Raw genomic sequence first — 22,984 nt, 5'->3', positions numbered from 1 at the left:
CTGAAGTGTCTGCTGCAGCCCTCATGTTAGAGTCGGTTCCTTCATGCCATTCCAAGTCTCATACGGAGATACCTAGAGCCTGAGAAGAAACATAAGAAAACCCTTCTTGGTGTTGCCTAGATCTTCATCTCCACTACCTCCCTAAATCCCAGCCCTGGAGCACAACTCACTTCCAGAAGCTGGTCTTGCCTCCTTCCCTCTCTCCTTTCCCTGCTAAAATCAGAAAACATGGTCCCTATGCAGCTTTCAACCACGGATCCTTCCCTCTCCCCTCATATACTCATGATCATTGATCTTGGGAGAGTTATCCCATTGTTCCTTCTTCCACAGCTATGTCCCTAGTCTGAACCCACCATGGTTTTAAGGAACAGGGGGCACAGAGAAAGAAAAGGAAGGCAAAGAAGGAGAGTGCTCAGGAGGAGTGACTATGAACCACTGCTGATCCAGGGATAGGACTTTTATAGGGAGCCTTCAAATTAGAAGCAACTTCCTCCCCAAGTCACATCATGCCCACCTACCTGCCATTTCTTGGTTTTCAAGGAATAAAGAGAGGAGGTAGCAAGGAATGCATTTAAATCTGTTGAGGAAAAACTAGATCATGACTCCATCTTGTTCCTTCTTCTCTCCCCAGCTATGTCTATCCACTGTCATTTCTTATGCCAATTCCCCTGGGAAAAACAGCAGAACACAGTAGCACTCACTGGGCCCTGTCCCTGGCACCTCATCCTTTCCTGTTTAATGGAAATGGTATTGGCAAAATGGCAGGAGTAGGCTTGGACTATGGCAGAGGGAACTGAGAAGTGAAGGAAGAAGAGGAGGAGGCGGGGGGGGGGGGGGGTGCTGGAAGTGACCCAAACAAGCCCATGGGCAGAAGTCATGTCACTATCGGTGGGGAAGGGGAAGGTGAAGACCTGGATCTGGTATGAGCTGGCCTCAACCCACAGATATGTTCTTATGTGCCAGCCACAGCACACACTGACATTTTGCTTCCTAAACCCTTGACTTCCAATCTCAGGCCTTACAAATGTACACCTGAGTGGAAAAGAATTGCTGTTCTCTGCTTTCCCATCCTCTCTTTGTTCAGCCCATCTTCTCCAGGAGCACAGAGACTGGTTCACACCTGGTTCAGGTGAGCTCCTGTCTCCTCAGTTTGGTCCATGAACTGTGGGATCTCCTGTGGGATTTGGGGTTGGAGCATACACTTCTTTATTCTGTCTCCTAAATGAATACTGTGCACTTTTCCAGTCCCTGAGCTTTTTCATGCTGTCTTTCCACTGTGTCCTCAGAAAGGCCATGGAGTTCATGTCTCAGCCATATGCTGGGGAGGTAGTAGGCAGGTATGAGGTAGAATGACATCTCTCCCTTTATCCCATCCTGCCATTTCATTCCTTATTGTCCATTTCTCCACAGATATGGGACTTTCCTTCTTTTGCTGAGATGGTGAAAGCTGCATGAGAGAGTGAGGGATGAGTGGGAAATGGGGCCTGGAAGACTGTCAAAGGGCTGAAAGGGAATAATGGATATTGATGAGTTGGCTAGGATCTCTGACTTCTAAATTGTGTTTCACAAATTTGGGATGAGAATGTGCTTCTTCCTGCAGCCCTTGTATTCAAATGATGATGACCTCATTTCTCTGTTTCTCCCCAGACACATCTAAAGGCAATCATTTTCTATCACTTTCCTTAAATAACTGATCTCTCAAACAGGACTCACATGTTACTTGCTTGTGACCCCCCTCCTGGGAATGGTGCCAGTGTACATAGGATCTGTAAGATGAACTTTGAAGCTAATAAGTATTATAACTGGGGCCAGCAGCTTAGTGGAAACAGAGTGCCCTCTTGCTGACCCACTTTTGGGGACTTGTTACCTGCTGGCTCCACTGACTCAGTGCTTCCTTGAATTTTTGAGTCAATCCTTTTTCTAAAAGCTACATTGATAAATGAATGCCCTTTGAATGGTGATGTGGTAACAGCTATCCAGGATGCAGACATGGGTTCACACAGAGAGTGGAGCCCTCTGCAGGAAGTTGAATTTCCCCTTCTTGGTTCAAAGGGTATAAGTTCAGTTAGTTCTACAAGGGACAGTCTCCAAGCTTTTAGAAATATAATGGGATCCTTCCCTTTCAGATCACTTCCTCCTCTTGGTTTAGCTCTTTCATTCTTTTTAGTGGTCATTTTATGAAGTCACCTCTTTCCTTTTTCATTTCAAGTACAATTAGTTTGAGGATGCACCTAATGGCATAAATACTGTCCACAAAATTTCCACCCCTTACCATCAATCACCTCCCCTCCATTTTCAGGCATCTCAAGTTGAGAGTTTCTATTACATTTTGGTTCTGTTACTCATGAGCAGTGTATCTAGCTGAAATGAGACATTAGCTTATTGTTTAATGTTAACTAGAGAAGAACATCTCTAGAAGGGAATGCCATGTGCCAGAAATCTGATAGAAATGCCCTTCTATCACTAACAGACCTAAAAAACTGAAAACAATGGAACACTTATTAAGCACACTTAAAAGCTGGAAAAGCAGACCAAGTTTATTTTCTTTTCTAAATAACTAAATGAGAGATGAATGAAGAATGTTCCAAATGTTTACGGAACATCTGTTGTGTTCATTAGGCATGCTTTCATGTGTGTCTCATTTAATCCTCACAGGAACCCTGAGGAGTATAAATTTTCATCCCTATTTTGTAATCTGCAAAAAGACTCAGAAAGGTCTCTTGGAGGAAAAAAATGTGAAAGCATCTATTTCAAAGAAGTCAATGTTGGCCATTTCTGGGTAGTTTGATATAAAAGGAGCTTTTTTTAATGCTTAAATTTCATATGAAACATTTCATTTTTATTAGAAAGTAAAATTGCATGAAATTCTAAATAAAGGTTGGACATGGTGGCAAACAAAACACAGGATGCTAAGGCAGGAGGCCAGTCTGGGCAACTTAGTGTGACCCAGTCCTTTGAATGGTGATGTGATAACAGCTATCCAGGATGCAGACATGAATTCACACAGAGAGTGGAGGGCTGGGGATGTAGCTCAGTGGTAGAGTGCCAAGTTTGAGGCCAGTGTGGGTAACTTAGTGGGATGATGTCTCAAGAAGAAAACAGAAAGTACTGTGGATGTACCCCAGTGGTATACTGTCCCTGTGTCCAATCCCCAGTACTGGAGAAGGGGAGAAATACTAAATAAACTGAAGCCTTGGCCAACATCACAAACCAGGCTCTGACACAGATAAAAATCCATGTATTCCATTTCCTTTGATATCACATTTTCTTTTTTGTTATTTTGTGGGGGGAAGTACTGGATATTAAATCCAGGGCCTTGTGCATACTAGGCAACTCTGTACTACTTACTCATCTATATCCTCAGCCTTCACATTATATTCCGTTATGAGATAATCACTTAAACCAGTGGAGAAAAAGGAAAAATTACATCAGAAAACAGTTTGCATCTAGCCTGGCTCTGACTAGTACCATAACTCTAAGCCACACACCTCACTTTTCTTGGATATTTCTGGATGTTCCCTCCTGGTGTCAGATGTGCACCAAGGTAGAGAGGCTACAGACTCTCCTTGCCATTATCAGTAAAATAATGCTCAGACCTTCCTGTAGAGCATTCTAGTGTATAGAGTTAAGGCTGCGTAAGCTATAAAAATGAAACTTCAATTAGGCCCTAGAACAATATGGCACTGACTTGAAAACCTCCAGAGTACATGATCAAAACCCAAAAAATCAATTAACCACTGCTCTATTCTTTATACAAATAGACAGATATTTGGATAAGGGCCCAGGATGCCTCTATCATCACTTCAGTCTATATGACTGTGTTGAAAGGCAAAGGTAGAGTTCAAGTGCTTGTAAGGACCCTAGGTCTGTTTTGGCCTTCAGGCCTTTCCTTGTTGCTTGGAATTCAATAACAAAAGACATTGCAGTGGTGGAGACTCTGGAAAAAGCCAATTAGAACAGAAGCACTTTACCCAGGACAAGCACTGAATCCTCTCTTGCTGTTACAAAGTTCTCCTTAAAATAAAAATCTATTGAAGTTCTCCTGAACCCTAGGCTTGGTTGTCCATGGAGACAGAATCACAACTATAAACTATCCATAGTTCAGAATTCCTCTCTGAGTTACCTTCAGGAGGCCTAGAATACTCTTATTTTCCATTTCTCCTGAGAAAGAATGAAGAATGACAGTAGGACTTGTGACCAGCATGCATTTGCTGAACACTTGATACCTAAAGACTTTGTCATTGAGAGTGAATAAGCTCTGAATAATTAGATAAATGTATAGCTATTGATGTATCTGATACCTATATTTTCAATCTTTTATTTATAATGTACTCATTATGTACCAGTCTTGTGCTAGGCACTGAAGATACAATGCTGAATAATAGAGATAGCTTAGATTCCTTTCTGTGATGCAGAACATAAACCTCTTCCAAACTTTCTGTTGATAATCAGTTTCCTATCATTGGATGTCTCATAATTTTGTATTCCTTTATCATTTCTGTTATTCCATATAGTCACTTTTTTTCAGACTGGAGACACTGAACATGCTTCACTACTCCTATGGAGTTTTTGGTGTCTAAGAAGGCTGGAACGTCTGCTAAAGTTTCTCCTGCACATGCTACAAGTATAAGGCTGCTCACCTGTGTGAGTTCTCTGGTGTTTAATAAGGTGAGAGTTCTGATTAAATCTTTTTCCACATTCTTGACACTTAAAAGGCTTCTCTCCTGTGTGAATTCGTTGGTGTGTGTGTAGATTTGTGTTGTGACTGAAGCTTTTCCCACACCATGAACATCTATATGGTTTTATTCCTTGATGTGCCATGAAGTGCTTATTGAGATCTGAACTCCATCTAAACCTCCTATCACATTGTTGACATTTATAGGGCTTCTCTTCAGTGTGAATTCTCTGGTGCCTAATAAGATCAGAGCTAACTCTGAAGCTTTTCCCACATTCCTGACATTTAAAAGGTTTCTCTCCTGTGTATCCTTTCCTGTGAAGATCCATATGTTTTGGAAGCTCTTGTTTGCAAGTTGAAAGATTCTTTCTTTTCTTCCTTGGTAAAGCTCGACCCTGTTTCTGTACCCTGTATATATCATCATGATTTTCCTTGCCCATTGTTATCTGGACAACTTTCACTCTGGTCTTCTTTGATACTTTGCATCCTGGTGCTTGTATTTCTGATGGAGAAACAGATTTAAGATGTTCATTTCCAGTGCCATTTTTGAGCTTTAACCCTGTTAGAATAAATAGGAGAATCAGCCATCTGCTTCCCAGAGCAAAAACTACAGGATTGGAGAGAAAAGTCAATGATGATTGCTATTAAGATGTACAGAAACAAGTGATTTCTGGTCCAGTCTGAACAAAATTATACAGATCGATTTCTCCCCAATCCTCCCTGCAAACACAAACCCATTAAATAATGCAAGAAACAACCAAAAGAGAATTCTAAAAAGTATTAAAAAGGGAACAGGGAAATACTGGGGAATAAAATCTACCAAATTATGCTGTGTCCATGTATGAATATATCACAATGAATTCCTCACTTATAGATAACATAATAATATAATTATAGCACACAAATTAAAATAATAATAAGTAGAGTAGAGCAAATGGATCCAGGGAAGGAAAAGGTGGGAAGGGATGGCAATGAGGAATGAGACTGATCAAATTATGTTATGTGTATGTACACATATGGCATAATGAATCCCACTATCATGTATAATTATAATACACCAATTTAAAAACGTGTTAAGAAGAAGGCAAACTGGTTTGGAGTCCAGGGATAGAAGAATAGCATAGTAGGGTGTCTTATATCCCAGCAGAAGAAAGTTACTCAGATCCAGGGCTTTCCAATCCCCATAATATCAATAGAAAGTTGCCTGAATGGAAATCCTTCTTACAACATCAGAGAAACAAGACAAAATTGGCCAAGAGGATTAGCCTGGTATTTATCCATAGTAAGCAGCCAAGACAGATACCTGCCTTCCATGCTGGGGTAGAGACTTTCCCCAACCTCAGTGAGAGATTCCAAGGTGAATGGACAGGATTGGCAAAAGAGACCCAGCCCCATCAAGGGAAAGGAACAGAAGCTTTTTTAATTTCATACACATGAGACTCCCTCCCTTTAACAGAAGATATGTGAAGAGGCAGAACTGGCAAAAGGGACCAAGCCACCAGCCACCTAGCCTAGGAAGCCTCTTCATCCCCATGAGTCTGAGTCTCCCCTTCCCCACTAGGAGATATCCTGCTCAAGGAAAATGTCTTCCACACCCTCAGTCAGCAATAGCTAGGATCCATGGGAGCCCCAACAGTACCACATAAACCAATGAGACCAATTAACATCATAAAGGCTCAGAAAATTAAACTGTTATTGGAAACATACCTTGTGGGAAGCCATTCTCACACGTGACTGGGCAACTCCCGGTTTGGGTCTGAGGAGCTCTGGCTAATCTGTGTCGGAGCTTTCCTGGCCCTCTCCTGATGAGAGAGCCCATCCGTGTGGGGGTGTGACTGACCACTAACCCTGGGGGCCAATCACTGACCCTGACCTTGGAGTGCGGCCCCCCTCAACCTTCATTGGATGGAATTCTCCCCTGAATTTCTTGTTCCCCAATAAAAGGCTACTCCCTGGCGTGCTCCATCTCTCTCTCTCCTGCAAGCCCTGAGTAATCCTTGCTGCCCTACCGGGTGGTTCGAGGTGGGAACCAGAGAGGGGAGCCGTCTCGGACCTGGTCATAGAAAAAGGTAACTGAGTCTGTGTGTTTTATTTCAATCTTGCTAGCTAACTTTTATGCCAAGAACCTCATTAATGAAACCAGTGCACTGGTCGCATGGTGCAATTGGCGCCTACGAGGGGGGCATTCTAGATTAGCTAGATTGAGTGGGAGCGCGCTATAAAGATAAAGATAAAGGAAGTGGTGACAATTTGGGTCACAAAAGTACCTGGAGATATTGAAGGAAAGAGACGTTAAATTAATTAAAATGGGAAATTCAACTTCTACGGATAAGGAAATGTATCTGACTATTTTAGACAGTATAATTAATCAGAAAGGAAAACAGATAAAGAAAACTCAGTTATTACAATTCTTAAAGATTGTAGGTGAAGAGTCTCCAAATTTACTTACTTGGGAGAAATTAGGAAGGAAGTTACAAAAAGTTTGTCTTTCTAATGAATTACCTGGAGGCATAGATAATATTCAGAAGACTTGGACGGCTCTGGAAGTTTGTCTTTTTGAATATATGGGCCAAAGTTCGTGGCCCCCTGAAGACCTGTTAAAAGGCATTCAGAGAGCTATTAGGTCTATTCAAATGGAAAATCCGCCTGAGGCTAAGTTAATTCCCTTTCCCTTGAGCCCTTTAAAAACAAAGGCGCTAGGGGCCAAACCGAAGGTTAAGAATGTGACTTTAGGGCTGGGGATGTGGCTCAAGGGGTACCGCGCTCACCTGGCATGCGTGCGGCCTGGGTTCAATCCTCAGCACCACATACAAACAAAGATGTTGTGTCCACCGAGAACTAAAAAATAAATATTAAAAAAATTCTCTCTCGCACGCTCTCTCCCTCTCTCACTCTCTCTTAAAAAAAAAAAAAGAATGTGACTTTAAACTTGCAGGATCAGGCTAGCCAGCAGGGAGATTATAGAGAGGAACATCATAGACAAGAAACCTCCACAGTCCTAGAAAGTCCTCTGGAAGAGGTAGAGGATCGTCCTGGGGAGGAAAATCCGGAAGAGGTTCTTAGAGGGGCACAGAGTTCTTCTCCGCCACGTGGCTTAGAAGCCCAATTTCAAAATGGCGACAGCGCAGAGTCTACCCATGACTCGCAGTCCGAGGGAGAAGAATCACACATTGAAATTCAGGACTTACAGAGAAATTTTAACAGGCTGCGCTTAACACCGCCTGCCCAGGCTATTCGAATTCGGCCATTACCTGTTAAAAGGACAAAATTTAACAGGTACTCTGGATTAACAATGACTTTTCTTACCCCGTTCCAGCGAGGTATTAAGAAGGCTCAAGAAGCTGGAGAGGATACTAGCGGTTTTCAACTTTTTCCAGTTTTTGAGCAAGTTAATGAGCAAGATCAGAGAGTTAGAGTTCATACTGTAATCCCATTTAAAACCATTAAGGAACTAAAAAGTGCATGTGAGACGTATGGTCCAAATTCGCCTTTTGTACAGAGCCTGATAGAAAATATTTGCTCGCAGCCCCTTCCTCCTAGTGATTGGATTTCTTTAGCTAGATCTTGCCTGACTGGGGGAGATTTCTTGCTCTGGCGTACTTATTGGACTGATTTTTGTACTGAACAGGCAGAAAGAAATAGAAGACGAAATTTAGAGACGCCGGTAGAAATGTTTTAAGGAACAGGTGAATTTACTGATTTAGAAAGACAGTTAAATTATGAATTTGTAGTATACAATCAAATAACTGATTTGCGAAACGTGCCTGGAAACAGATTGTCTCTAAAGACCAATCCAATTTAGGTCTTACCAAAATCAGGCAGGGTGCGAATGAACCTTACTCAGATTTCGTAGCCTGATTGTACCAGGCCGCAAACAGGTCGCTCAGGGACCCGGGGGCTTGTGAGTTTATTGTTAAACAATTGGCATTTGAAAATGCAAATAACTATTGTCAGGACGTTCTTAGGCCACACCGTAAAAAAGGGACAGTTTCTGAGTTTATCTGCTTATGTTCTGACATAGACTCTACCCATTTGCAGACAGTACCCCTAGCTGCGGCACTAAAAGAAACCTTAAGGCCACAAGATTTAGTACAAAAGCCCCGCGGGAGATGCTATGTTTGCGGGAAAAGTAATCATTTTGTGCGCGAGTGTCACATGCGCAATTTTAAGTTCAGGGCTCCATCTACTGGTGATAATAGATATTGCAGGACTCAATCCCACGTGGCAGATCAAGATGGCGCGGATGAGCCCGCCTTCTTGTCATCATTTCCCGCCTGGCCGAAACACAAACTTCCGGTCGGCCCCTCCCCCGGCCGAGAATGAGGAAGTAGGTGATGGTCACGCAATGTGACGTCATCGCACCGACCATGGGGGCCGCCATCTTTAATTTTACCGGAGCGGAACAAATAGTTTCCGTACAAACCCTTAATGATTTTCAAAAGCTATTAGGAGTTATTGAGTGGATTTATTTATCCCACTCCCCTCAAAAAACATTAATTCCTTTTCATGATTCCATAGCTCAATTAGTAATTAAAGGTAGAACTAGGATTTTACAATTAATTGGATCTGAGCCTGATATCATAATCATTCCATTTTCTGTTCAACAGACTAATTGGCTTTTTCAAACTTCTAGCTTATGGCAGATAGCCTTTGCTGATTTTCCTGGCCAGATAGATAGCCATTACCCTCGTGATAAGATTATACAATTTGCATCATTAACGTCACTTATTTTTCCAAAGATTGTACGTGCACATCCTATAGATGAAGCTTTATCAGTGTTCACTGATGGTTCGAGCTCAGGTAAAGCAGGTTTTTATAGTCGTGTTCACACAGAGGTAATACAAACTTCTTATACTTCTGCCCAAAGAGCAGAGCTTCAAGCTCTGATTTGTGCCTTAAATTACTTTTCAAATGAGCCTATTAATATTTATTCTGACAGCTTATATGCAGTCAGAGTTACTAAAAATATTGAAACTTCAGTTATTGGGTATACTTCATCACAAGAGTTATTTAAATTATTTCATAATTTACAGAAGGCAGTGCTAATGCGAAAGTACCCATGTTTCATAGGACACATACGAGCTCATACTAATCTTCCAGGACCCTTAGTTTCAGGTAATGACAAAATTGATAAATTAGTAACTTTTTGTCAACAGATGTCTTCATATGACTGTGCACTAGCTTCCCATTCCTTACATAATCAAAATGCTTCTAGCTTACGTAAACAATTTAATATTACTAGAGAACAAGCTCGTCAGATTGTAAGCCAATGCCCTAAGTGTGTTATTCACACTCCATCTTTACCATCAGGGGTAAATCCCCATGGATTAAAACCAAATCAAATATGGCAAATGGATGTAACTCATATTCCTCAATTTGGTAAGCAATGTTATGTGCATGTCATAGTGGATACTTATTCTAGATTTATTTTTGCCACAGCACGTACTAAGGAAAATACTCAGAATGTAATTTCTCATTGCCTAGCAGCTTTTTCTGTGTTAGGGTGCCCTATGCAGATTAAAACAGATAATGCTCCAGCTTACGTAAGCTCTTCTTTTCAACAATTTTGCCAAGAGTTTCAAATTGATCATAAAACAGGAATTCCTTATAACCCCCAAGGTCAAGCCATTGTGGAATGAGTTCATTTATCTATTAAGCTTCAATTACAAAAATTAAAGGGGGGGAATAGGGTTATGACTCCCCAAAATAGCCTTAATCATGCTTTGTTTGTTTTAAATTTTTTAAACTGTGACGCTGAAGGTCACACTGCTGCTGAGAGACAAATGTCTCCCTCAGTAACAGGCCCTTTAGGCAGAGTTTTGTGGAAAGATTTACAGACCGGTCAGTGGAAAGGCCCAGATCCAGTGATTATGTGGGGGACAGGTCATGCTTGTATTTTCCCAGAAGGTGCTTTTCGTCCTATTTGGGTGCCTGAATGCGCAATCAGACATGGAAGAGATAGAACCCAGATTCAAGCGACTGAGGATCGACCTGGAGGAGCCCCTATCCAAAAGGAAGAGATATCGGAAAAAGATGAAGAAAGACCAGATTGACCCAGCCGAAAAGCTGATTTCATGAGAAGATGTGAAGAAGCTAACAACCCAGGCTTCCTGAATACTTCGACACCTAGGAGAGAACAGGACCCCAGTGATGATGGTAGCAACAGTAATTGCCCTGCTGGGCTGTCAGGTAAAGGGGAATCAAGTAGACACTTACTGGACATATTTCCCAGATCCACCCCTGGTACACCCAGCTGTGTGGACTGGAGAATCCATTCCAGTATTTACTAATGACTCATTCATGATGGGAGGATTTACAGATACTCATATTACTCCCAATCGTGTGACTAGATTTAATTATTCTGGCTACAGTGCCCAATTACCTTTGTGTTGGTCCCATGATAAACATGCTGGCTGTCTGAAAGTATCATTCGAAGAAAAGACAGCGATTGGTAGACATAGACTGACAAATAATTCTATTTATGGGGACTTAAAACCTTATACTAGATCAGTAATTAAGATGGGACTTTCCCATAACAAGCCAGTCATTTCTGCAAAACCCCCACGGATACCCCACTGTCCAAATAGTTCTACAATTGAGATTGGCACCTTTCCTAGATGGATGGATTGTGTAAATACCTTTCCTGTACAACATAAGGTGTCTAAAGATAGTGGGTATATTTTAGACTGGTCTCCAAAAATTGATAAGAGACAATTACAAAGAAATTCTGCTATGACACCTGCAGGATTTGTTAGTAATATTTTGACTTATAGTGAAGGTGGTGTTCAAAAGGATGTTTGGCGTTTAATTGCTGCCTCAGAATTCTTACATTTTACAGACGAGCCTTTACCAAAATTTGTTGGCAAGAACTGTAAAGAGGGATCTTGCTATGGCTTACGAGCCTGTGTCCAATCTCCTTATGTTTTAATTATTGGGAATGTAAAAGTTAAATGGATAGATGACCGATATATTGTTACTTGTAATAAATGTAACCTAACCAATTGTATTACTAGGTATAATGGAGGAAAAGGAGTGCTGATACTTCATCAGCCCTCTTTCGTTTTATTACCTGCTAATATTTCAGAGCCATGGTATGCTGATACTGGTTTACAAGTCTTGCAGCAAATTCATGCCCAGCTAGCAAGACCTAAACGTGCTATTGGAGTTATAATCATTGGTGTTTTGGCGCTAGTCTCTTTTATTGCCTCCACTGTGTCTGCGTCTGACATTGTCTCAGAATATTCAGCATGCAAAATTTCTTAATAATTTAGCTCAAAATGCTTCCAAGGCTCTGCGTAATCAAGTAAATATTGATGAAAGGATTGAGACTAAATTAAACGCCTTAGAGGTGACTGTTATAGACATAGGTAATGAACTTTCAGCCTTAAAATTTAAAGAAAGGCTTAAATGCCATGCAAATTATAAATATGTGTGTGTTACAGCTGCCAAGTACAATGCTTCTCTCTGGGATTGGGAGAAGGTTAAAAACAATTTGTTAGGTATTTGGCAAAATAGTAATAATAGCTTGGATATTCTGGAACTTCATCACCATATCCAAGACATTCAAAATAATAGAGCTGATTTTTCAGATCCTTCTTCTTTGGCTAACCAAATATTGAAGGAGTTGAATGGATTCAACCCTGGTAATATTCTTAAACACTCAGCCTGGTACATTATTGGATTATTCTCCTTGCTGTTAATTCTCTTTTGTGTTGTAATTATAGGATGGCGAGTCTTCGGAACAAGAATACAGAAACTCCAAAGAGTGAACTGCCGCCCCATTTTTAAGAAAAGAAAGGGAGAATATGTGGGAAGCCATTCTCACACGTGACTGGGCAACTCCCGGTTTGGGTCTGAGGCGCTCTGGCTAATCTGTGTCGGAGCTTTCCTGGCCCTCTCCTGATGAGAGAGCCCGTCCGTGTGGGGGTGTGACTGACCACTGACCCTGGGGGCCAATCACTGACCCTGACCTTGGAGTGCGGCCCCCCTCAACCTTCATTGGATGGAATTCTCCCCTGAATTTCTTGTTCCCCAATAAAAGGCTACTCCCTGGCGTGCTCCATCTCTCTCTCTCCTGCTAGCCCTGAGTAATCCTTGCTGCCCTACCGGGTGGTTCGAGGTGGGAACCAGAGAGGGGAGCCGTCTCGGACCTGGTCATAGAAAAAGGTAACTGAGTCTGTGTGTTTTATTTCAATCTCGCTAGCTAACTTTTATGCCAAGAACCTCATTAATGAAAACAGTGCACTGGTCGCATGGTGGAAATACCTCATAAAAGTAAGAAAGAACCTGTGTGCTAAAGTAAAACCCAGTGACTGCCTGCTAAAATAAAATATTTAAATAGGAACCAGACTCTTCTATCCTAACACACAAAATTATCTGTATACAATAAATAATCACACATCAGGCCAAGAACAAAAAAAATCACAACCTATAAGAAAGGGAAACATGACAAAAATGTCATCAAACTAGAAAAGCAATAGGAAAATTTAAAACATATGGAAATGAAATACACTTCTAAACAATCCATGGTCCAAAGAGAAAGTCTCAAAGGAAATTTTTGAATACTGAAAGTTAAATAAAAATGAAATTAAAATATATCAAAATATATTAATTTTAGTTAAAGAAATGATTAGAAGAAAGTTGTATCCGTAAGTGCTCATAATAGAAAAAAGGAAAGGTGGCCAAGCACAGTGGTACATGCCTGTGATCCCAGTTACTCGAAAGGATGAGGCAGGAAGACTGCAAATTTGAGGCCAGTCTGGGCAACTTAGTAAGACCCTGTCTCAGAATAAAAAAGGTTGGGATTGTAACTCAGTGGTAAAGTACTCCTGGGTACAAAAAAAAGTATCTCAAATCAATAATCTAAGTTCCTACCTCAAAGAACTAAAAGTAAGATAAACTCAAAGCAGGATGAAAGGGAAAATAATAAAGGACAGAAACCAAAATAAAACAAAAAGCAAGCCCATTCTTAAAAAAAAAAAAAAAAAAAGCTGGTAAACCTCTATCAAGACTGACAAAAAGAAAGAGAAGACACAAATCACCAATATCTTGAATGAAATAGTGTATTACTACATACTCTGTAAATAAGAAGGTAAGGGAATTCTATGAATTTTACATTCATGAATTTTAAGTTAGTTATAATGGACTAATTCCTAAAAAACTACAAATACCAGGATTCAAACAATATGAAATAGATCCCGAATGGTACTCTGACCATTAAAGAAAAATGGAGCTCACAATTTAAAAGTCCTCCCCTCAAAAAATCTCCAAGTACAAATGGTGTCACTGGAGGATTCTACCAAACACTCAAAGAATTAACTATTTTATGTGATCTCTTCCAAAAAAGGAGGAAATACTACCCAACTCATTTTATAAGACGAGTATCACATTGATACTATAAACATACAAAGACAGTAGTAAAAAAGGAAACTATAGAGTCGCATTTCCCATGAACTTAAACACAAAAATTGTCAGCAAATATTGACTAACTGAATGCAGTAAGTCAATGAGATTGCAGTTAAGTTATGAGATTTATATACCATGACAAAGCCGGATTTATTGCAGGTATGCAAATCTGGTTCAACATATGAAAATCAATCCACATAATCCACCATTTCAACAAACTAAAGAAGAAAGATCATATGTACCTATCAACTGACACAGAAAAAGCATCTGACAAAATGCCACATCCATTCATGATGAAAACAGTGGTAAAATTAGGAATTATATCAACTTGATAAAGAATATCAACAACAAAAAAACAGTGCTAATATCTTAGGTAATGGTGAAAGACTGAATGTTTTCATGCTAAATTGGAAACAAGTCAAAGATGTTTCTCTTGCCATTCTAATTCAACATAGTACCAGAAGTTAAAGCTAATGCAATAAGCAAGAAAATAAAAGGAATTGTTCCATGAAAATGAAAAACTTATGCATGCACTTAACATGTAGAATATCTATACACTGAAAATTATAAAAAAGTGAGGAAAGAAATCAAAGACTTAAATAAATAGAGATATACTGTGTTCATGGATTGGGAGAATCAACACAATAAACATGACAATCCCTTTCAAACTAATATTACATTTAATGTAATTTCTGGCAAAACACAATTTACTTCAGACACAGTTCAACTTACTCTGTAATTTGCATGTAAAGGCAAAGGTCCTACAATAGGTAAGAGAATCTTGATGAAGAAGTAAGTAGGACAAATCACTTTGCCGGATAGATATTAAGGCTTACAATACAGCTACAGTAATCAAGAGAGTGCAATATTTGCAGAAGGACAGATACAGAGCTCAGTGGAACAAAATGAACATAAACATGCCAGGCAATTCAATGGAGGAAGGACAGCATTTTCGACAAATGATGCTGAAGTAATTAGACCTCCATTGGCAAGAAGAAAAATAAAAATGAGCCTCAACCTAAAGCTCACACTTCATACAAAACTAACTCAAGGCCAGATGTGGTGGTGCACACATCTGTAATCCCAGTGTCTAGGGAGGCTGAGGCAGGAGGATCGAGAGTTCACAGCCAGCCTTAGCAACTTAATGAGGCCCTAAGTAACTCAGAGAGACCCTGTCTCTAAATAAAATATAAAAGGGCTGGTGATGTGGCTCAGTGGTTAAGCACCTCTGGGTTCAATCCCCAGTACCAAAAAAAAAACCAAGAAGAACTAACTCAAAAATAGATCATGGAGTTAAATGTAAAATATAACATTATTAAAGTTTTAGGAGGAAATCATGGGGATCTAGGGATAAGCTAGTCAGAATTCTAGACTTGATACCAAAAACAATCTATAATAGGAAAAATTGGTCCTCATCAAAATTAAAAATTTTACTGAGTGGAAACCCATGGGAGAGGATAAAGACAATATATAGATTGAGATAAAATAATTGCAAATCATTGATCTGACAAACTTTAGAATCTACACTACATAAAGAACTCCCCAAAGTCAACAGTTAATAAACAACCCATCTAAAATATGGCCAAAAGACATTGCACTGAAGAGTACATAAACAGATGACAAATAAGCACATGAGAAGATATCAAACAAACATCATCAGCCATTAGGGAAACACAAATCAAAACCACTGTGAGATACCACTACATATATCAGAATGACTAAAATTTTAAAAAAATATTGAGACTAAACACTGGCAAGGATGTAGAGAGAAACTGGATTACTCATATATTGTTGGTAGAAATGTAAAATGGTACAGACACTGAGGAAAACAGTTTGGCAGTTTCTTATAAATTTAAACATGCAATTACCATATGAAACAGTGATTCTACCCTTGAAGCATGTGTCCTAGATAAATGAACACTCTGCAGAAAAACCTATATAAGATAGTTGTGTGGAATGCTACTCAGTGGTTAAAGAGAAATGAGCCATTGAGACATGTTAATAACTTAGACAAATTTCTAGGGAATTATTGTAAATGAAAAAATCTAATCCCCCAAAACCACATACTTCATGATGATTCCATTCATATAAGATTTTTCAAATGGCCAAAATGTTAGGAATGTTCGCAGATTAACAGTTGGAATGGATTAGTGGGGAATGGGATGGAAGTATATGTGATTATGCAAGGGCAATAGGAGGGATGTTTATGGTAAGGGAACTATCCAGTATGGTCAAGACTATAGTGGTGAATACATAAATCTACACGTGATAAAACTGTACAGAAATAATAGACACATACAACAATTCGAGTAAAATTTGGGAAATCTGCTTAAGATCAGTAGGTCACATCAGTAGCAATAGTCTGATTGTGATATACTTTTGCAAAAGTTATCATTGCAGACACTGAGTAATGTGTACACTGATTCTCTTTTATATTATATTTTAAACCTGCATGTGAATCTAAAATGACTACAATAAAAATTTCAATGAAAAATATAAGAGCAGAATCTTAAGATATTAAACCCCTATAAAGTTCCTACCAAAGAATATTTCTCTTCTTCTGATGAATATACTTACCTGTAGGAAATGCTCCAAGACTTTCCTTGTACTCTTGGAGAATTTGGATCTATGGTTCTTCTTGCTTTAAATAGATCACTTTAAAATACAATAATATTCTGAGAATAAAACCTTGAGGTCATGAACTGCCACCTTAATTCCTGACTATTTTCAGGAAGAGTGAATAACTCTTTTTTTTATAACTTTTTTATTTCAAATGTTTAAGTGGGCAGAATTTTGGATCCAATATCATCTTTACATTCTACTATGGATGTGGGTAGAAATGCAATGAGGAAACTAGGAACTTAACCTAAGGGAGACAGAGGCAAATGATGCGGGGAATAGGAATCTAGTGTTATTGAAGGTAGACTTGGTTAGAGGTGACAGTGGCTCCAACTAGGGTGGTAAGAGTGGAAGAGTGTGAGACATGGTTGGATTCAGGATACATTTGAAGACAGAGCAAAGAGGACTTGCTGCTTGATTGGCTGTAGAATATAACAGAAAGACTAGAATAAAGAATGACTAAGAGGGACTGGGGTTGTGGCTCAGTGGCAGAGTGCTTGCCTAGCATGCATGAGGCACTGGGTTCGACTGTCAGCACCACATAAAAAATAAACAAATAAAATAAAGGCATTCTATTCATCTATAACTATAAAAAAAACTTTTAAAAAGGTGTGACCGAGAGGTTTCTGGCCTGAGCAGTTGAATAAATAGTGATGCCCATTACTAAGAAGGGAATGATATGGTTTATGGGGTAAGGGCATCATTAACAGATCGATAATTCTACTTAGAATATGGAAGTGCCTTGGGCTGGGGGTTGTGGTTCAGTGGTAGAGTGCTCAATGGCACACATGAGGCACTGGGTTCTATCCTCAGCACCACACAAAAATAAAGTAAACTTACTGTGTCCATCTACAACTAAAGAACAAAAAAAGAATACGGAAGTGCTTTTCTCCCACACCATCAAATTCAAACAATAAGGTGCTGGAACACAGGGGCTCTCTCACAGGGATGCAGTTTCCAAAAACTGAGGACATATTTTTCAACTTGTGTACAAAGGGAAAAAAATCTTTACCTAGAGAGATGACAGTCTCATAGTTATCCTGCATGACATCATTGTAGAGGGTCTTCTGAGAAGGGTCCAATAATTGCCATTCTTCCTCGGAAAAATACACAGCCACATCTTCAAATGTCAACAAACTCTATAAAGAAGAGAACAGGTTTTGGTTGAATACTTGCCACTGGAGAAGCTGTCCTACTACCCACCTCTGAATTACATGGTAGGGCAGGTGCTGAAGAAGTTAGCAGTACAAGATTTAGGGGGTGGTGGGAGTGAGATGGCAGAAAGGAAGGAGCCAAGCAGATCCGTAAACAGCCTGGGAGATACCCAATTCCCATTCCCATTGTGCCAAGCCCAGTTACCTGGAGAACATTTGGGGCTAACACACTGCAGAATACCTGCTGGGAATACCTTAGGTTAATGGGTTGTAGGCAGCAGGAAAAAGTGAGATGAGTCTGCCTGAGAAAGCTGGAAAGTACAGCTCACCTGGGACTCAGGCCAGATGAGCTCTGATGCCATCTTCCAGTCTTTGGTGCTTTTCTGCTCAGAAAGGGCTAAAATCTGTGGAGTATGCACAGCTGTGGGTGGAAAAGAGCCAGAGAAAATTTCTCTCTTTCCTGTTCACAAACATCATGAGCTGATTCTAAAATACAGAATGTTGGGACACTTTCAAGAAAGATGGATCACTGTGAGAAGCATTGTGATGTCCAGAGTTGTCATCTCATGGGAAATAGCAATCAGATATCCACCCTTCATAGAACCAGTTCCTCAGATCACTATTTCTCCAGATTTCATGGGATAAATTAATAAAAGGTAATCTAGTAAGTAGATTAAATCTTTTAAAATATTTTTTAGTTGTAGTTGGACACAATACCTTTATTTTTTATTTATTTTTATGTGGTGCTGAGGATGGAACCCAGCACCTCACACATGCTAGGCAAGTACTCTACTGCTAAGCCACAACCCCAGCCCTAGATTAAATCTTATAAAACAAATTGTTCACCTAACTGAGCAAGAATTAGAGGCATTTGAATACAAAGTACTCAGGTCCCCTGGTGTACAGTAGGAAACGTTGGAGATTTTTATTTCTTTCTTGGTGTGTCATTTTCTTCACATTCTAACCCTTGACAGCCCATTTTAGATCCCAATTTCTCCTGCAACTTATAAGGGTATAATGGTCCCACTTGTCCCTGTTTCATCATCTTCTTTCTTCTCAGATTTCTAAAGAGTATAGACTGTGGTGTGAATATGAGAGCTCTGTGGTTTGGAAATTTCTGCACCTCAGGCCAATTCCCACCTTCACCCACCTTTTGCACTCCCACCTGGGAAACATCATAACTGGCAAGGCACAGCTGGGCACCTGGAAAATTCCCACAAATTCTAGCTAAACCAATTACTATCACAGCTCCCAGAAGAAAATAATTATTTTGAAGCACCTCACCTCTTTTATATACAGGCTGGGTTTCTTTGTGAGTATGCCAGCCCAGCAGTTCTTGAAGTACCTGGTATATATTGCAAAATTCTTTCTGGAACACACCCATTGCTTGGGGCTCTGCTGGCTTCCACCTGAAGCCTGGGGCCACTGCTGTTCCTCCCAAGAGCACTGTCTCCTTTCCCAGCTCATGGGCTGTGACCTAGAAATAATCCCCATCCTTATTAGCACAGAACTCACTTTGAGTTTGGTGGTACAGGAGGAGGGAGGCACTAGAATAGAGAGAGCACAGATTTGGGGAGTGTGTGATATTAAAGGAAGTAATACAGAGGATGAAGAGAAAATGTGTTGCTATGCTCTTATGAAGAAGTATACACAGAATCTAAGAAAATTAAGATAAAATGAAAAAAGCTGTACCTACTTCCAGTTTCCCCTCCTTCATGCCAAGAGTCCCTACCCTGTGTACCCAGACACAGTTCAAGCCATTAGCGGGGTTAGGTGGGGTGGCTGTTCTCACACTGCCTTCATTGGCTTGCTTTTTTGACTTGGATCCCTGCCTTAGTGGATTTCAATCTTCAAATTTTTTTCCCAAAGATAAAGAGTTGAATTAACAAGTATTTATCTTGTCAGCCAGATCTTTCAATCTTCCTATAGACAAGGAAGGATTTCATGGTGAAAGGAGATCAGATGATAGGGAAAACGAGGGAAGAGATTGGCTCCAACCTCCCTCCACATGATTTGGTTGCAGTAAGATACCAAAAATACACTCTGCCCTACCTATATCCCTCAAGGTACATTGCTATGTATAGGAAGTGTGCTGTCATCTCCCAAAGACATATCTTGGTTCTCCACTCTCAAGCAGGTCAAACACACGTGGTCCCACTAAGAGAGGATTCTTTTTCCCAGCACAGAGGTATGTGTTCCCAGTAGAAGACACTGCCCCCTCATCATCCCAATTCCCTCCACTTCTCTATTGGCATTTTCTTCTTTCCATTTTTGTTTCCTTTTTTGCTTTCCATTTCTTCCCTCAATTTGATATCTCCCCAGAGTTACTTGATTTTGATTTTTGTTTGCTACCCTTTCTCTCCTTTGATTTCTATAAGTGCTATCCACTTTTTGGAATGTTTCCCCTTTCCCAACTATTTCTTGTCTTTTATTTTGATTTCTAAGCACTTGAGTCTTATCTCCTTGGCCATGCCAAACTAGGCTCACCATCCCCCAATTCATCCTGGCCCTAAAGAAGGAAAAGTGCATTTTCCCCTCTAAGGCCAGAAAAGACTCTGCCAGGAACTCTGAAACCTATTGACTATTGCTGCATGACTGTGACTTCAGTTCCACGCAAGAGAAGTGTGACTTCATCCATCTCATTCCCTGATAACGCCCACCCACACATATCCACCTTTATCCTATTTTAATGCACATATAAGGAATCTTTCTTCTCACCTCATTCTTTGTTCCACCAGGTTCTCTCTGAAAGCGTTCTACCAGGACCACAGCCTGTCTAACATTCTGTGGATGATGCTTCTGCACCCAGTTCTGGATGTCCCTGGGAAGAATGGTCAGGAACTGTTCTAGCACCAGCAGTTCCAGGATCTGCTCTTTTGAATGGGTCTCTGGCCTCAGCCACTGATTGCATAATTTCTGAAGTTGGTTAACAGCTTCTAGTGGCCCAGGTGCTTCAAGATAACAAAAGCTCCTGAAGTGCTGGCGGGCACTCTCAGGATGAAGGCTTTCTATTTGTGGGCTGTATTTCTCCCTCTGACTGGAGCCTTCTTGCACAGCTTCTTCAGTCTCCCAGAACATAGCCCCCATGTGGGGGTTCAAGCACGCATCTATATTCAGCTCACTCATCATCATTTGCTCTAGAAACAGTTTTATTCCTGTGTGTGGCACTAACAGTTCCCTGGTGCCATCTCTGACAACTGAGGCCCCATCAGGCTTGATACAAAACCAATGTACAGATCTTCTTCCTAAGAGCACTTGAGGGAGAGCAGAAAAAAAGTACATGTCAAAAAGAAAGCCACATGACACATATTCGCTATTATCAGAGAAAAATGAAAAGTCCCTACCCTCCTTCTCCTTTAAAATCAACTGCCAAGTATTAGAACATTCATGATCACAGGTTACTTTAAGAGGTATGTTTTTTTTCTTTGTTACTCAACTTTGAAACTAAGCACAGTTCATAGAAGAAAAATGTCAATGTCTTCCTCCCCCATTCCTGCTTTTTGGTTGTTCTTTTTAATTTTTTCTTTCCATTTGAGAAAGGTTGGTGGGTAAGAAAACAGGCACCCTTGGGCCAAAAGCAGCTTTGAAATTATCCAATACTTAATCTGTGTGCTTCCTGTTACACCTTCTCAATTAGAGCATATTTGAGCTTTTCCAAATTTTAACAGATCATCCCAGTCTTTTGGCTCTAGTCAGTACAAAAATAACTTCTATGCTGCTTCATCTTTTTGTGAAGACTGAAGCCTTTACTTCATGGACCATTTGCTATTCTCATTCCACTGTATTAATACTGAAAGAAAAACAGAGATTGGAGGTATGATTAGGAAAAAAGTAACCTTATTCTGCTCAGCAAATGTTCTCCCACTAAGCAACCAGATTAAATTTGGGGACAGCTGCACTTCTTTGGAAGATTTACAAAGGGTATGTGGAGATTTGTACCGTCTTTTATTTCTTGTGCTTACTTTAACTGGAAAAAAAAAACTTACATCTGGCCTTTGTTTACAATATATCCAAATGCCAGGTAGAAGACAGAAAGAGACAGAAAGGGGGGTAGGAAGAGAGAGAGGGAGGGAGGATGGAAGGGAGAGAAAGAGGGGGAAAGAAGGGAGACCTGGAAGGAAGGGAGGGAAGGAAGGATGAACGCATTAAGGTTCTTATAGACAGGGAGGATCTGAGTAAGAGTAACCTTTCTCCTGACTTTGCAGTTCCTCAGGAAATGACTTTCCCTATCCTCAAGTCTGAGGATAGAATTGACAATCTGATCAGCAGTGACAGTGAAAAAATTCTTTTCAGAATGTCATGGGTATTCAAAGAAATGGTTGGTTCCTTGCTGTCCAGGCAGGCTCAGGAGGTACAGGGACACTTCCTAGATTTTTGTGTCAACAGAATCCAGTGTCTTTAGGGCTGAAATGGCCCCTTCTCTAGCGTTATGTTCATAAGCTAGTGGAAATCGGGAAATTTCGCTAGGTACAGTGGTGGACACAACTGTCCCAGTCCCCACCACCAATTTGCTGCACCTTCTGGATAGGCCACAGGGATGCCGGTAGGCACTCTGCATGTGAGTAGTCTGAGTGTGTTTCACCAGCATCTCTGGGTTATATTTGTACATTGGGTATAAAGAGGTTGCTTCTGGAGATTAAAAGTGGCCGTGCAGATGACAAGTCCCGCCCGCTCTCCCGCGGATCTGCCGCCTGGCAACGAAGCCACCGCGTACTGAATGACGCCGAGTCCCATCCCCGCCCCCACTCGCCGCCATGCAGCAACCCCAAAGGCTGCAAAAGGCAGGAGCGACCGCTGTCTCTCGGGGGCTCGCCAACCGAATCCAAAGGGTAGATTAGTTTCTCCGTTACCTCCAGTCAACTCTGGGCTTGGGTGGCGACCACTTTCCTTTTCCTCAGTTCCACTATAAAGTCTCCACGCCTCCCCGCCGCTCTATAGAGCGGAACTCCACTCGCGCGCCACTCAGGGAGGCCAGGTAAAGAAAACGCCTGGCGAGAGAAGCTCCAAGGCCTCTGGGGAGCAGGGGCCTTGAAAAAGCAGACACCCACCCGGTCTCTCCACCTCCCCAACACCGCACCCCAACTTCCTATTTCTTGGGTCTCGGGTCTGTGGTCCGAACCCCAACCGGAAA

At 40.8% G+C, this 22,984-nt stretch overlaps 1 protein-coding gene across 8 annotated transcripts; it reads right to left on the bottom strand.

Annotated features, from left to right (window-relative positions):
- Nucleotides 1-2,519: 2,519 nt before the first annotated feature.
- On the bottom strand, nt 2,520-22,919 carry Znf75d (zinc finger protein 75D). Of its 8 annotated transcripts, XM_071606290.1 has the most exons (7): nt 22,704-22,919; nt 21,198-21,643; nt 20,572-21,107; nt 19,138-19,330; nt 18,183-18,274; nt 17,712-17,838; nt 2,520-5,234 (listed from the first exon to the last, which is right to left on the bottom strand). In XM_071606290.1, exons 3-7 carry the CDS (start codon nt 20,983-20,985, stop codon nt 4,525-4,527), a joined length of 1,536 nt encoding a protein of 511 aa, XP_071462391.1. In that variant the 5' UTR covers nt 20,986-21,107; nt 21,198-21,643; nt 22,704-22,919; the 3' UTR covers nt 2,520-4,524. The 8 variants fall into 8 exon arrangements, with proteins under 8 accessions (XP_071462391.1, XP_071462390.1, XP_071462392.1 ...); XM_071606289.1 differs by having other exon boundaries at nt 20,572-21,643; XM_071606291.1 differs by lacking the exon at nt 21,198-21,643.
- Nucleotides 22,920-22,984: the final 65 nt, after the last annotated feature.

The sequence above is a fragment of the Marmota flaviventris genome, chromosome X (genome assembly GCF_047511675.1).
Source record: "Marmota flaviventris isolate mMarFla1 chromosome X, mMarFla1.hap1, whole genome shotgun sequence".
In the NCBI taxonomy this organism is placed as follows: Eukaryota; Metazoa; Chordata; class Mammalia; order Rodentia; family Sciuridae; genus Marmota; species Marmota flaviventris.
The sequence above is the reverse complement of the archived record's forward strand: the minus strand, read 5'-3'. Positions and strand labels throughout refer to the sequence as shown.

Coding starts and splice junctions, on each gene's coding strand:
- Znf75d (XM_071606289.1), bottom strand. CDS start 21,135: ATGTACTTTTTTTCTGCTCTCCCTCAAGTGCTCTTAGGAAGAAGATCT. Junction 19,331..20,571: donor CTGGTGGAACAAAGAATGAG/GTGAGAAGAAAG, acceptor GATTATTTCTAG/GTCACAGCCCATGAGCTGGG. Junction 18,275..19,137: donor CCAGCCTGTATATAAAAGAG/GTGAGGTGCTTC, acceptor TTCCACCCACAG/CTGTGCATACTCCACAGATT.